The 16,531-nt window shown below is 42.4% G+C and overlaps 1 protein-coding gene across 1 annotated transcript; it reads left to right on the top strand.

Annotated features, from left to right (window-relative positions):
- The first annotated feature begins 1,889 nt into the window (after positions 1-1,889).
- On the top strand, positions 1,890-15,581 carry NPM1 (nucleophosmin 1). The gene is made up of 11 exons (XM_075102215.1): positions 1,890-2,111; positions 2,794-2,873; positions 5,875-5,994; positions 6,806-6,899; positions 7,663-7,766; positions 8,286-8,347; positions 8,844-8,898; positions 10,505-10,594; positions 11,476-11,577; positions 14,176-14,250; positions 15,227-15,581. The coding sequence occupies exons 1-11, from the start codon at positions 2,048-2,050 to the stop codon at positions 15,263-15,265; spliced, it is 885 nt and encodes a 294-aa protein (XP_074958316.1). The 5' UTR covers positions 1,890-2,047; the 3' UTR covers positions 15,266-15,581.
- The last annotated feature ends 950 nt before the right edge of the window (positions 15,582-16,531 follow it).

Consider the following 16,531-nt stretch of genomic DNA (forward strand, 5'->3'; position numbering starts at 1 on the left):
GAGATGGAGCCCTCGCAGCATGACCCATGTTGGTGCTGTGGTGAGCATGGTGCTGGACCAGAGGTACCTGCCAGCCGAAATTATCCCATGACTCTACAAGAGGGCTCTCACAACAGCTGAAATCCTGTCCTCACTCACCTGGTAAGCTGCACTGCTATTCATTCCTATACTTTGTTTTCACACACAAGTCAATTTTATTATTATTGTATTTCAGTTAGCCTGTGGCAATCCATTTGAAAACACCTCAGTAGACAATCTGCTTTAATGTCAACAGGATTGTAGGGGGATGTATCCTGGTGAACCCATGGCTCAAATAACATTGTGTTTGGAAAACTGGTTGTGTCTTGTAAATAGGAGACTACAGTCGAAAATAAGCTCAATGTGTACGTGCTGTGGAACTGCATTTATTCTTTTTCAACGGGGTGAGCTTTGCAGGAGAATGAGGCAGAAGGTGAATGCCACGTTTTGACAGACAAGATCCATTTTAGCACTCCATTGCTTCTTTGTTTGTCTCATTTTCAGCACCAGAATTTAATGTTCTTACTTTATGAATATGAATGCAGGTATTATGCATACAAGTTACACATTTCAAATTCATGGAAAAACTATGTGAGATCACTTGAAATTGAGAGACGGAAAACTAAGAGGCTATATACTTTTATTTTTGAAGACTGGGTGTTCTGGTAAAAGTAATTTTGACATTAGCTAATATACAGCACCAAAGACTCTTACACATCAGCCCCTGGACACAAGGACAGCCTGGAAAAGTAACTCAAAGGTGTGCCCTGCCTAGCGCCAGTGAGGAACTATCCGTTCTAATTCACATGTGAGCCTTTTCAGGGCTTCTGGGTCTCAGTACAAAAAACCCCCTTTCAATTCTGTTGTGACACACAGATGCTCCACATGCCAATTCACATGAAAGAGTTGTTCACTTGCATCACATACCAGCTGAAAGCGGATTTCCCAAAATATTGTTCCTCCCTGGTCCTCGGAACCCAGTGGCATAGAGAGCAGTTAACTGAGAGTGGCGGGTTATCTTCATAGGTATGGAGACAGGAAAAGGTGGGTGGTTTTTTTTTCTTTTTTTCAGTCAAAGCTGACTGGGGCAGCCAGCTCGTGGCACACACAGTAGAGAAACAGGGAGAGTACATTTAACTGCAACGGGGCCTTCCCCTATGGGTAGATGCACCTTCTCACCTTGCCTGAGCTCCTCTACAGCTCGGGTCCGGAAGCCGCGCGCTGTCCTTACACACCCCATTTCTCACTAGGGTTTGTTACTTCGGCACAGCACTAAGCCTTTTGGCTCGTAGCTCCCTCAGCAAGCCCCTGGCGCGCAGGACGAGACGGAGCACCTGGGATCCGCCGGGTGTGCTGGGCGCAGGGCTTCCCAAGGGGGGCTGCCTCTCAGGGCAGCCTGCCCGGCTCACCGCCAGGCAGGGCGGCTCGCCCTCGCTCGCACGGTGCAGCCAGCCAGCCGGCCGGGGGAGGCACCTGAGGGGCGCAGGCAGCTTGGCCCCTCCGGCATCAGGCCCTTCCCGCGACAGCCATTTCACGCCACCGCCCGGCCGGTCCCTTCAGGTTACAGCGGCAAGCGGGCACCTGCCCGGGCGGCGCTGCCTGCCCTCTCCCCGCCGGCCGTGCTGGCGAACTGCGCCAGCCCCACGCATGAGGGACTGACCAGCCACCAGCGGGCGGGTGGCGCGGTCCTGCCCAGTCCTACGGGCCCGCAGCTCCAGCGGTGACTGCGGGTGAGCAGCTCCTAGCGCCTCCATTTTGTGAGGGGCACCCCCCCGCCCCCCGCGCGCACCAGGGCGGCCCTCACGACCCCCACCACGCGTGAGCTCGCGCGGCGGAGGGGCGGGGCGGCGCGTGCGCAGAGGCGGAGCGGCGGGCTGAGGGGGCGCGGCCGGGGCGCGAGTCTCGCGAGAGCGCGCGGGCTATTTCTGGGAGTGGGCGGGCACAGGCCTTCCTTTAGTGCGCGTCTGCCCGCCGCGCTGCATACCACCCGGTGCTGCATCCCGTCCCGCGCCACCCGTAGGCCGAGAAGATGGAGGATAGCGCCATGGATATGGAGAGCATGGGTCCCCTGCGTCCACAGACCTTCCTTTTCGGTAACAGCTCGGCGCCCGCTGGCCTCGTCGTTCCGCTCCCTCAAGCCGCGGTGCCGAGCGGGAGGCGGCCCGAGGCAGATGGGGGACTGCGGCCTCGTGTAGGCCTCGCGCCGCGCTTCGGTGGGGCGGGGAGGGGTGACAGACGGGGGGGGGGAAGGGGGCTTGTTGGGGCAGGTGGCGCGCGGCGCCCGCGGCCGTTATCCGGCGCGAGCCCCACGTGGCGCATTGCTCCCACGTGGCGGCGGTGCGGCCCGGCCCAGGCCGCATTTGTTCCCCACCCGTTCCTCGGTCGGAGCGCGAGGCAGCGGGTGGCCGCGGAGCACGTGGCAGCGCGGCGGGAGGTGGAGCACGTGGGGGGGGGGCGGCGGGGCCTCGCTCACCGCAGGCCACGGGGGAGCCCCCTACACCGCGTGCCGGGAGGCGGCGTCCCCTGGGCAGCGCGGGGGAGGCCGGGCGGGGCTTGGGGCCGGGGGCCTGAGCGGGAGCTGCGCGGTCGGCGGCCCGCGCGCCGCGGCCTCGCGTGGGGTTTTCCCCACCCCACGTGTGTCGTCTGCCTGCAGCGCCGTTGGGTTTCGCTGCAAGTTCGGGGCCTTGGAGCAGTAAATTCCAAAATAATCAGTGGTTAGCGAATGCCTGCCTCTAAGTAGATCAGTATGCTTACAACTAAGTGGTCTTTTCACAGGCTGCGAGCTTAAAGCAGATAAGGAGTATCAGTTCAAAGTAGATGACGAAGAAAATGAACATCAGTTGTCTTTGAGAACGGCAAGTATTGTTAGTTTTTTACTTCTAATCAGTGGTATGTGATGTTGTGAGAAGTGAGTTTTTAATGCTTAAATTTATTTCCTTGAACCTTTTCTATTTTAGTAGTGTGTGAATCTCTTAAATAATAAGATACTCTTGGAGTGGAATGTACCTTGTCACTTGAAGTATTTGCTATGTTGAAAAAAAGAAAGTTTAAAATCTCCAGTAGTGCATTGTCCTTTACAGCAACCAATGCAAGGCTGCAACAGTTGAAATATTAAGTCTCAGTAGGTTAATTAATGTATAGTAAACAGAGTTAAAGGCCAGAACATACCCTCTGACATCTCTGACGCAATAGCTCAGATGCTGCAGGAGCACAGAGGGAGGATAGATTTGTACGAATCATGGATGGGCACATTTTAGTAGACTTTATTAGAATCCTTATTTTAAAAATCTTTTCCATATATTCCACAAACATGTTTTCAGTCCTTTTTTTCCATAAGCAGCTAATAACCACATTGAAATTGTGTGTATTGAGGGGTTATGTTTTGATTTATTTCCATTAGTGCTTTCCTCTGTAAGGATGTATCTGGGAGCACTGTCTCTGATTCAGGTAATTCATCTAAGAGACTCCTCACTGACAAGGATACTCCTGGAAATCATGAGCTGTACACTGAGAGTTCTTAGATGTGTCCTTAGATCTTTCTGCTGCCACACAAGCAAGACACTATTTCAAGACCTTTGTTCTGGGCTGAGCATGTTACTTCTGGTTAGCAGAAAGATCATATGCCACAACTTCACAGACAAGGAATTGAAATGTACTATCTCTCTATGGTTGATAACCAGTTTTTACTTGAAATCCAAGAGATATGTTGATGGTACTTGGAAACGAAATTGAGCCTTAAATTTGTGGGTTACTTCTTACAGCAAAATTGCTTCCTGTGGGAGACTTGCATAATAATGCTCTCCAGACTTATTCAGAGTGATACTTACAACACTTTAATATAGGCATTACAGTTTTGAGAGTCATGTGTCTTCAGTGCTTGCACTTTGTGAAAATTGCAGCCTGGGCTTGACAATGGCTAATTTCTTCTTAATTAGAATTTCTTTTGAGGGAAGAATATAACAGTAAACTACGTATAGGACAAGTTCATATGGATAGTTCTCATATCTGAATGTTTTGCCATGCAGATGAACTTAATCACTGAGTGATAACTTGAGTTATATGCTTTATCCAGAGAGCCTCTTCTTGGAAAGTTACCTGTAGCATGTCTTCTGATGCTGCACACTCTTCGGGTGATGAAGCACATTGAATGCATCTCAGTACTTAGTTTTTAGGGTTGTGGGGAAAAAGTCTTAATTCAACAACCTATATTTTTAAAGAAAAAAGATGCTATACAGGAGAAATGGGGGTTGAAATAACTGACAAACCAGAAATGTCTAAGAGGCTTGGAAGATCTTAGACATAGCCATGAACAGCAAATGCCTTGGCAAGCAGAGGAAGGAGTTGATGAAGGATGTGTGAAGGCAGCAAATACCTGGTGACTGATCTGTGCACCTGATAAAAGAGTAGATGTATAAAGGTTGACTCACATGTGTCAGTTAAGATGAAAATGTGGTGATGGACTTGGGTATGAGGTACAGAAAGAAGTGGGGAGAAAAAAGGGTAAGAAATGGAAGAGAGGTTGATGTAGAGGTAAAAAGTGGCATGAAGGTTTCTGTAGATGTCTTAGTAATGATAGCTGAGAACATAGAGGGGTGGTCACTGTTTCATTACCTATTTGCCAGTGTGCATACCTTCAGTGTAGAAATGAAAGCGCATGAATGGATATTTGCCAGACACTCAGTAAATAAATTTATAGTAAGTGCTATAGTATTGCTTGAACAGGTGCAAATGACAGGAGTAACTGGGGTGGAGGTATGCTCTTAAATTCTTGGCCTGTTGGGTAGTCCCACCAGCTGAATGATAATGTGTTGTTGCTAACCCATTTGGGAAGTGAGATCAGAGCAGCAATTTCACCTCTTCAGATTTACATTAACAAAACTTGCCAGTAGTAGTGAATTCTGTATCCTGTTTCTCAGCTTCAGTCTGATATATCTAGTCTGGGTCATTATAGCGTGCCTAAAACTCAGCTCTTGGAGAATGGCAGTTTGAATGGTATGCCTCTGCCTGAAGTGTTTACACCCACATCTTCCATGGAGGGTGGAAAGCTTTCTTTTCATGGGCATTGGGAAAGGAAACAAGAGAGCCTTGTTCACTTGTCCCAGGAATAATTGTAGTACTTCAGGGATTCTTGGTTTTCACATCCCTGATGTGTAATCCTGACTCAGATGCCAGAGGTTCAGAGAACTGGAATTTCAGGCCTGTCCCCTGTCTAGTCTCTCATTTGCCTCCCTGCAGCTATGGTTTTTGAATCTTCAGAAAGTGCCAGACTTGCATGTGGTGTAAGGAATCCTGGCACTTGAGTCTTGAAATGCTCTGGGACAGCAGCTCTCAGTCCTTGGTGAATTAGTGCAGAAGGCATATGCATAAATGACAGTACTGAACTGAGCAGTTAAGACTTAACTCCTCACTGAATGTCAACTGAGCAAAAAGTGTGTGGTGTAAGTGATAGTTAAGCAGTTGGCAGATGAAACATGGTGGGAAGGGAGAGGATAAAGGCTGATTCTGGAGTAGTGATAGCAGTTGTTTCCCTTCCTTTTGATATGTGTTTGTACTTCTTCCCTTGGGCCAGCTTCAGTGCTGACTGGACTTGTCACTGACCCATTTCAATGCAATGGTCCAGTATAGCAAAAGGTCTCCTTTTCACTCTTGTCAAAACACATGCCTTGGCTTGTACCTTGCAAGTGCCAGTGTTACGGGGAGAGAGGCTATTGGCTTGGGAAGGAGTGCAACTGAGTCATTGGCAGTCAGAAGAATGAACTTCAGTCTTAAGAGATAGAGAAAGATAGAGAACAGTGAGTTCAAAATAACTCAGAATATTTGGAAAGATTCTTAGAATGTGCATTCTTTCCCTCACAGGTTACTTTAGGGGCTGGAGCCAAAGACGAATTACATGTGGTAGAAGCAGAAGCATTGGACTATGAAGGCAACCCTATTAAAGTAGTACTGGCATCTCTGAAAATGTCAGTGCAGCCTACGGTAAGTACAGGAACTTGGACAAATCTACAAATTGCGCCTTAGGTGAGAAAGACTAGTTAAAAAAGGTTTTAGTGAAGTTTAGTGAAACTGTACAGTGGTTAGTGGGTTCAGACAAGTGTCAGTTTTAGCATGTATAGTAATGCAAGGTAAATAGTAATATATTTTTTGTGCCTAGTGGACTTACTCTAGTCATCTGGAGATGATGGACTTTTGTTCAAATTATGCTTTTTTACAGAATTTATAGTAATTATGCATGACATTTCTATGTATACAAATGTACATGTTTGCAAGCAGATGCATCTATAGCCTGCGTTGCTTTCTTTGAGCCTGGGATGAGAAAAATCCAGTTTTTCTGTAGGTCCCAAGTTCTTTGAGAGAGTCAAAAGGTGACTGCTACCCTTTATTTAAGGGCACCCTGCTTGTCATTCCTGCAATCTGGAATGTAATTTTGAAGCAGTGTTGCAGATGTTGTACAAGTGGAGCTGCAGAATGCTGGGGGTAGGTGTGATGGAAAAATGTTCAAATTGACATTGCTGCCAAGATGAGTAGAAGCAAATGTGGATTAGTCTGGCATTGAGAAGTGTGCTTTAATTATGATAAGCAATGAGAGTGTAGTAAACCCTGTTGTGGCCTACTGACCCTGAATTTACTGAACACTTCCAGAATATTCTTTCAGATGGAAACTTGGAGTAACTGTATTAGCCTTGGAGTCTATAGATATTGGAGCTCTTCGTTTCATTTGCATGAATTGTCTGTTTAAGCATACACTGCCTTTAATATTTGAATAAATAACAATGCTTTTTTTCCTTAGGTTTCATTAGGTGGCTTTGAGATCACACCACCAGTGGTCTTGAGATTGAAATGTGGTTCAGGGCCCGTTTACGTCAGCGGTCAACATCTCGTAGGTATGTGTTACTCTAGTTACTGATCTTCGACCGTGCTGTTGTCAGCACCAACAGAACTTGAGTGATGTGTCTGGTATCTGAAGCAGTAGTTTGTCTGATACTGGCCCTGTGAAACTTCAATTCACTGTCCTCAGAAGCATGAGGTAACTGGAGGACAAAGGACTTAAGAGAAATGCTTGCATACCTTTTCTTGCCTCTTGATCTGTATGCGTAAGGGTTGTGTGTCAGCCTTGCAATTTTAGTTCTAATTTCTCCCCTCAAAAATGGGTGATGGTTCCTGGTGGTATTAGCGTCTCACACCAGAAAGCGGTGAGCTTTTTGCTTACCAGTTGAGAGTGAGAAAGACTGCCCATGAAATAGTTTTTAGTGCATACTCACCCTAAGCTAGGACCAGCCTTCTCCTTTGTAAAATTCTTTGAAACTGATCTTTCTCTCTAGAAGGTCTCTTAAATGTGTCTCCTTAGAACTGGAGAGAATTGTATTCTTAACTATATGCCTTCTGTGTATGGCGCAGAAGGCAGTGTATGGTTGGTATACACCCATTTTGGATTTCAGTGTAGTAGTATCTGCATGCAGTCAGCTGGAAAAGTTGCTGACCTCAGTGTTAGCTTGCTGGTGGGAAGCTTCCTCTATCAGCTCAGCACCTCAGTAAGATCATGCCTATTTAGTTGTGGCTGATATTCTTCTGTTTTTCTTACTAGCAGTCTTGTTTTAGCTATTGTTAAATGAGGTGGGTTTTTACACATTGCCATCATTTTATCAGCATTAGAGGAAGAACCAGAATCAGATGATGAGGAAGATGATACAAAAATTGTGAACACTTCAACAAAGAGACCAGCAAGTGGAGGAGGAGCTAAAACACCACAGGTATATATACTTACAGTCAGATTGTCTGCAGAATTTTCTTTTGAATTTTGTATTAACCCTGCCTCTAGGAGTAAGGTGTTAGATGGCTTGCTTACTTAGTTTGTGGTTTATTGACATCTGTGGGGAAGGATTATTTTGTATATGGGTCTTGACAAATACTAAATAACGGAAGTGTAGTTAAGTACATAGTTTCCAAAGTTTTGCTGGAGGGTTTAATATGAAGACTGCTTTGTGGAGTCTGCACCTGTCTGCAGAGTTTGTGCAGATTCTAGTGTAAAAATCAGCGTACTGCAAGAGTTTAAATGCTGATCGAAGCTCTGTAGTGTAGAAGAAAAGGTTTGTGTGCTTAGATCATGCTGTATATTTGTCAGTAGCTTTTGACTTGTCAGCTGTAACTTGTTCATTTTTAGTGAAATTGATGGAAGATGGTCTTGTAATTATGCCACAAATTGTTTTGGGTCAAGGTTGCTGTTTAAGTCAAAATGGTATTTACACTTCACATACTTGATTTTTTTTAAGAAAAAGGCAAAATTATCAGAAGATGATGAGGATGATGATGAAGATGAGGAGGAGGATGATGAGTATGTATTCTTGCTTTGATAATGTATTTTGAAATACAGGGTTAACTGTTTCAGAATGAGTTGTGTGACATAACTGGATTTTAAGTGAGCAAGCTACTTTTTTCTTGGCTACAAAAAACACAGAATTACCTCAAAGTTTATCTCACAATGCACTCTAAGTTAGTGTTATTCAAATATGTTATACAGGGTTATAAAACTTGGTTTTATGTAATTCATTAACTTATAAATTTAGAGTATCTTTAGTAGTAGTGGAAGTCCTAAGATTTGTGCCTTCAGTATTAAAACAGAAAGGAATGCATTTAACTGTTTTTAACAGCGGAGTATTTGGCCTAACACCTTGCCATGTGTTAAAAGAAGGTATAAGGTAGACTTGAAGATTACTTGCTACCTTCATGAAAAAAAATCTGGGGTGGGAGTGGAGAGGGAAGACTAATATCTGATGTGTTAAAAGCTGTGGGTATGAATCTTCTTATGGTGACTACCTTTCTAATTGTAGTGATGAGGATGACTTAGAGGATGATGAGGAAGAAATGAAAACGCCAATGAAGAAAGTAAGTGGCACATATATACATACATAAGTGCACATTGTGACCCTCTTCACCCATCAAGGGTTAAACAGCCTGTTCAATGAACTTGGAGTGATAACACCTGGTGGACTTAATATCTGCAGCAAGTTTATTCAGACAGGGGGAGCAAGTGCTAACACCCCTTAATGTACTAATAGGTGCTAATTAACTGTCCTGATTTTGAGTCTTTGAGGATTCATATGAAGACCCCTAAAGCAGAAGTGTGTGTGTGAGCTGTGCTTGCATAAATGAGATAGCTGTTTAGGTTTGAACTCTGCATTTATTGTAATGCAGAAGCTAATTGAAGTGTCCTCTTCTTTGCACAGTGTTCTGTTTCATAATGGACTAGATACTAATACAAGGGCTGACAGTAATTGGGCACATAGTCCCTTAAACCAATGAGTTTAAGCACAGCTATTTGGAATGCGTGAATGGGATGCTTTTGATTTAGCTTGGTCTGTATAAAGAAATTCTAATAGAATATTAGAACACTTCAGTGTGAGTGTACATCCAATCCATATTTTATTTATGTTGCTGCAGAGGGGTGGCTGGGTTCTTAACAGTGTGCATGTGCGCAGTTGTGGGACTGGTATGATGTTGTATGTGGCCATTGGGCAGCAAACAAAATCCTGCTCAGAGATGTGGCTTGTGCTTTGCCATTTCAGTTAGTCCTGCATGCTGTGAAAAAGGTCTTTCTAGCAACCTAACTTTCAATAAAAATCTAAATGTGTGAGCCCATTGGAAAAGGTTCAAGTTCACTTTAGGTAGCCAAATGCTTGAACGTGAATGTACATCAGCCCTTGAGTGCCATCTGGTGGTAAAATAAACTGTAAGACAACTTTGCAACTGTGGAGGTTAAAGGTAGTAATTTTTTTCAAAGTTGGGTGCTTTGGCTTGAATTTGTTTACATACCTGCTGTTTAGAAGCAAACGTTTAATGTTTTACTTCACTATATGCTGCTCTGTCCTAATGAATTTCTATAGGTGATAGTACAGAACAGTTTAGGGCCTGAACTGCAGATTTCCTGCCATATAATCAATTTAGTGTGGCTGAACGAAATGGTCCTGTGGTTTATAGAGGAATATAAGAATCCAGTTCTTAAATATACATGTGGTATTGCCCATGTGCATCCCAGATGATATTTCTGTATGAAATGCCAAATGAGATAATGGTTATATTAAAAAAACCCCAAAACACAAACAGCCACAAAAAACCAAGTAGCACTGAGTCAGATCTCAGAACTGTAGTGCCGTCTAGAATTAGTCTTATGCAATATCAGCCCCCAAAAGTCTGCATGGTAATATGTAAGGAAAAATGTAGTGGAGGTCCCATGTAGTTGTGTGGCATCATAACAAAACTTGATCTTGGTTATGTATTGTGTTGCACTGACAGTTTTTCATTTGAGTTCCTGTGGCATGCATGCTTTTTGGTTAAATAGTGGACGTCGATAATGTTGCATGGGCAATAAGAATGTGTTTTTGTTTGATTTAAATAGCATGTATTTGTCACTAAGTCTTGAGTATTATGTTTATGAGCTTAACGTTTACTAGCAGTTTTTCATGGCAAATGACCCTAAGTGCTTTCTTTTCAGCCTGTCCGTGAGGCTTCAGGGAAAAATATGCAGAAGGCAAAGCAGAATGGGAAAGATTCTAAGCCGCCCACACCAGCATCTAAATCGAAAGTGAGTGAAGACAAATGAGTAAAACTGTGGAACCTAGTTTTCTCTTGCCTAAGGGTAACTTCAAATAATGTACTAACCATTAAGTTAGGTTTTTGAATCTTAGTATGAAGCATGCTGGGGATATTCTTCATTGCTTCATGTTGCCCTGTGAAACTCTTCAGTGATCAATATATAACTGTAACAGCCAAGATGTGAAATCAGACATGCTGTCCTGTGTGAGTATCGGTGATCCCATGGTTTAAAATACAACTCTCTTTTTGTGTAGCTGCTTCTACAAAGGGATGAGTGCCCACTCTGTTGCCACTGCAGTACAACAGGGGGCTGCTGCTAATATGGAAGTCTGGCTTAACTGATCCATTTGAGAACTAACAGTTTTCTTCAGTTGCTTTGTAGTTGTCAAGCTTCCTTATGCAGCTTTTCCTTGCTGTATGTACTCAAACATGCATGCAAGGAAGGTTCATACAAAAATTAGTGTGGATTGGATGGATGGCAGGATAGCATCTGAAAAGCAGTGCAGTTGTGTACCTTCTAAAGCATGTCTTAATCTGGCTGCAGTTATGGAGTGAACTAAACCACTGAATGTTTGGGCTATTTTCAGTTCCGTTTCAGTTGGGAGAAAGCTGTGTATGCACCTGTCCAAATGTCTAAGATACTAGCTATGCTAACTGTAGTAGCTCCAAACTTAAATGTTCTTTTCCTTGTCTCTGAGGAATGTGTTGGAAGCACAAATTTAACTTCTGTGATTTTTTTTTGAAAACTGTCTGAAGTATCTATGCAATAGCTAGTTCTTGTAGGTTTTAACAGTCTTGTTTTTAGAAAACATGATCTTGTATACTAACCAGCTTTATGTGCAAGTTCCTAATGAAATTAATAATTTTCAGACTCCAGATTCCAAGAAGGATAAATCTCTAACTCCAAAAACACCAAAAGTCCCTCTGTCGTTAGAGGAGATCAAAGCAAAAATGCAGGCGTCTGTAGATAAGGTGAGTTTTTGGAAGCTTCGGGTTTGTCAGCCTTCTATACTTCCACAGATCAGAAGAATTAGGTGTTTTTAAGAAATGGTTACATGTCACTGATTGCTGTGCTGTTATCAGAGTATGTTGATGTTGAAGCTTAGAGAAATGAGAACTTGTTTGGGATGAAGAAGCCTCTGTACTAATGAGAAACGAAACCACCTAGTTTATTTTTGTATTCCCCCGGTAGTGGTGTTTAGTAATTTGGTATTTCTTAGTGACCACAAAAAAACCCACAAAAATCCCAAAACACCCCACAACAAAACAATAAACAAAGAACACACTTTGGGTGATACTTATTCTAAGTTGTCTTAACTAGTGTACACATCTTAGTTTAGGCAACTAGAGTAAAGCAGAGTTCTTCACACCCTTGGAATGGCTTGGTCTTAACGCAGTATTCAACTTGGATATCTGGATGCTTGTAAGGCATTATAGCTTCCAGAAGGGGGAGACAGGTGCCTGTGATATGCATTTGTGAATCATTGAAGACCTGAAAGCATTTGCTTTCTGAACTGGAGATCTGGGGATAATTGAGTCTCCCCTCATTGGATGCTTCATCTTCTGGAGGTCACAGAGCAGTCACTCAGGCATTGCTTGCTATCAGCTTTGACTAGGACTTCATGGTTATGCGTATGCGTATTCTTCTTGGCTGCTATTTAAGTATAAAAATTTGTGTTTTAGTTACAGGCTGGTTGGGTAAACGTGTAGGAGGTAATAGCAATTCTCTCCCCCGTAGCCAAGTTTGGAAACCTGTGTGCTAGCTAGGGGTGCAGTTCAGTACACATGTACTGCAGAATAGGTGGTAGTGAGGACTTGACATCTAGATTGAGTTCTGGTTTTACTTCACTAGCTCAGGAGAATGCTTATAGATCGTATGCTTGTGACTGAACCAGATTCTTTTCTGGAGACTTAACTTTTGGCTAAACTACACTGATGTCGGTTCTGTGAAGAATTTGGGTATTTTTTTAGTTTGGTCTGAGATGATAAACTTCTTCCCCCTTACACTGGCAATCAAGTAATTTAAAGAATTAGGATGATTTTCCTCTCAGATTCTTGATGTTTTGAGGCAGTTTTGTCCCAGGAATGCAAAATAAGACAGCAAGTGTTTCAGCATACAGTGAATGCAGAGTGTCCAATGTCAGATTATGATCAGGATTGAAATGCATATCCCTAAATTATGAACCTGACAGTGATAGATACTATCATTCTACTAGGTCAAACTAACCTCTTGGATCTAGGGATGCTAGGGTGGGTTTTTACATGACTCAGAGGAGCCATGATTAGTGTTATTTCTGCAGTGTAAGCAGAAGTGGCTGAGCTGCTCAGGGTAGACAGATGTCCCTGTGGAGGGAAGCATGCAGACCAGATAACTGGCAAGTAGCCTGTTGCTGAAGAGTTTTTACTGGGAAATGCTGTGTAAGCACAAATATGTAGAAGCAATAGCAGGCAGCTTAATTTAATGTATTCCAAGATGGTGCTAGAACATACCTTAGGCAAAAGGGTTGTGTGTTGCCACATACAACAGCACTTCTGGCTGACAGCCAGCAAATTAATAATTTCATAAAATACAAAGTGATTTTTTAAAAAGCTGCTAGAGTGGAGCTGCTGTATTGTGTAGTAAGTAGATGTCAGCAGGTTAATAGAAAAGCATCTGTACTTGACAGAACCCAGGGGTAAGAAGACATTGTCTAAATCCAAGCTTTTTGGTTGCAGTATTGCAGTTTCAGGTATTCCTAACAGAGCTTTCTTTCCTTAGAACATAAAATTGCTGTCTTCTGCAGTGTGCTGAGTAGCAGCTAAGTGTATTGTCATAATTGGCTAGGTATATTTCAAGTCAGGTACCTGAAAAATGGGAAAAGTATTACTCATGAGGCATGTGAAAGTAAATTGATGTCTCTTAAAATAGTGGGGCTGTATTTTGCCTGGAGATAGGAGAAGACATGAAGGTAAACCTAGACCCATGAATTACTGAATCTGCTTTGTACATTTGAGTATGTACAAAGACTTTTTCAAAAATACAAGCAAATGTCTCTAGAATGGTTATTTAAATTGATAGAACTAATAAATTAGAATGAGTCTTAAAGGGTGGTGGGAGATCAGTTAATTTTTTGCTTTAGAGAGCTGCAATAAAAAACCTACCTGTGGTAGGATAGTAATAAAGTAATAAAGAAATCGGAGTACAGATCATATAGTAATAAAGTAATAAAAGATAGCTGTAGTAAGAATCCATAAATACAGAATTAGTTCTAGTTTGTCTGAATAGCGCATGAATGTTGACTACAAACAATGTTATCTTAAGTGGTCAGTGCTTGCTGTTAAGTTTTTTGAGCATGACCAAAGATGCATGTACAGCCATTTTAGTGTAGTCACTCTTGTGAGTAATACCTGGGTACTGCAGAGAAGAAAAGTCTTGAAAATGGTTTAAAAGCAGATTTGTTCAGGATGTTATAAGGTGAATTCAGTAAAATCCCATGTGTATTGTAAGAGTTTTAAGCTTTAATAAATGAGTTATTTACTGGAATAATTAAATGACCTGCATACGCTGAATCTTGCTTTTTTTCAAAATAGGGTTCTTCCCTTCCTAAGCTGGAGCCCAAATTTGCCAACTATGTTAAGAATTGCTTCAGGATGGAGGACCAGAAGGTAACTGAATTTATTGGAACTTGATAAAGTCCAAAAACTTTTATAACCTGACTTAGGGGATTCTTTTCCACTTCTTAATCTTTACAAGCCTTGGTATGTTTCAAAGGGTTACAAACCACAAACAATACTTCAAATTAAATAAATGGGAACAGTTTTAAGGGTATAGTTGGCTAAGTTGGGAAAGCTAATATTTTATTACATTTTTCCAGCTTTTATATGGTTGGTAAATTATCTCTTGCTTACTAAACCCACAGAATTTTCCTTTTGGCACCATATTGGCCAAGGAAATGAGCTGTGGTTTTCCTTGCTGCTGAATTTGGCCACCTAGGCCAGTCTGCTGTTCAGCCTTTTGTTGGGGAGGGTGTCTGGGAGGGGGAGCTGTTTTGTGATTGAGATTATGGCTTTCTTACTAAATTTTCTCCCAAAGTCAACTGAACTCTTGCAAGAGGGCAAGCCAAAAGGTGGTATCAGGAAGCAAGTTTCTGAATTAGTTGTTATCCAACATATACTAGGCTAAAATGTCTTGATTTCCCTATCAAGATTCCTGTAAGTCAAAACTTTCTTCCAGTGACAGAATTCCTTATGCTTTCCTGCTTCCTTCAGTGGTTCAGAGTAAACTTGTCTGATAGACAAATTGATAGGTTCTTGAAAGAACATTTAAAAGCAGTTAGCCTCAGCTACTGGAGTTGGTCTGACATTAGCCAGGGTAGGCAGAGTTCAGCCAATATTTGCCTAGCTGGTCCACACCCATCCTCTCACTTACCTTCACTGAATTCTTACTATTGTGACTTACCGTGAGTAACAGTCTTCTAGCAGAAAGGCCTAAGGTCTTGCTTTGAACTTGAGTTTTCTCTGAAACGAATGCTTTTTAAATTTTAATTTAATGTCAATATTTTTTGGAGTTAACTGGCAATAGTAGACTGAAAATAATTAGAAAAATGGATTTCAATTTCTAACTTCTTGTGTACACTTCCAGGTCATTCAAGCTCTCTGGCAGTGGAGACAGACTCTGTAAGAAAAGAAAACAGTTTAACCAGTTCATTAAAATCTGCAGTCTTATTTCTGTAACCATTATTTGGCTGTCCTTTTTACAAATGCTGAAAGAGCTTTCCCTACCATGTCTGATAAATGTCATCCAGATTACCTTGCCAAGAATGTGTTGTCCAAAATGCCTGCTTAGTTTTTAAAGACGGGACTCCACCCTCAGCTTCATTTTAAGTATGTATGGAATGTTTTGATAAGGCATGGTGGTAGTGGTGGTCAGACAAATGGAAATGGTGGGGAGACTAAATGTACGTGGAAAAAATAAAATTTAGTATTTTAATAAAGTACTATCGTTTCTTTTTTATGGGTTGGGGGTAGTTTGCATACTGAACCCAGAACATAAGAGCTTTAAAGTTCTCATAGGAACTACTGCTAAGTATTTTAGCTACTTCTCTTTACCCAGTACACATCAGATAGTCTCATTTATGTTGTCAACTTTAAAAACAACCACTCCAATTCCATGAGCTTTACAGCTACTGAGCAGATGATTGGTGAGAAGACTTAAGTGGTAAGTGGGACTTTATTCTTGTCTGGAAGTGACCACTAATTATATAATTGCCTAAAACAGCCTTTCCTGCATCTCAGTTTCTGACCTGCTTCATTGCTCTTTGGTTTATGGTTTCTCTCTAACAACTGAGTTGGTAGGGCTTGTGACTCCACTTGTAAAATGTAATACTTTTGATTTGGGAATTGCTGGCTGTGCTGTTCTTCTGAGGGTCTACAGTCTCTGAGGTTGTCTCACATATGACTCCTGTGAGGGTTTTGTGGAGAAGAGAATTAGCTTGAATTCTGTAGGGTGTGCCTAGAGAGCTCACTGAGCGAGATCAATGCCAGTGGATAAATTCCTGGGACTGATGAGGAGCTAATCTCCAGCAAATCCCAAAAGCTCAGATGGGCAGGTAGTCCTGTCTCAGTTCCTTGGGTCTTTTCTGATTATTGCCTATGTTACTAAGGTGGAGTTAAAACAAGTTTTTTGACTATTCTTGGTTGTCCTATGAAGGAGAAATGCCAAGGTATAAGGGCTCCTTCAGATGAAGGGGAAGGAAAACATAGATATCGTGCCTGGCACTGAACTCCTCGTCAATGCTCTTGTCTAAATGCTGTATCATTTCAAATGCTTGAATGCTTATCTATGTGTAGTAACTGCAGTAATGGTATGAAGACAAAGAATACTTAAAACATAAGCAGTTGTATGGTAACTATTAAACTGATTTAATCCTTGCTATGTGTGAGAATT

This window comes from Phalacrocorax aristotelis, chromosome 8 (assembly GCF_949628215.1).
Source record: "Phalacrocorax aristotelis chromosome 8, bGulAri2.1, whole genome shotgun sequence".
Taxonomy (NCBI): Eukaryota; Metazoa; Chordata; class Aves; order Suliformes; family Phalacrocoracidae; genus Phalacrocorax; species Phalacrocorax aristotelis.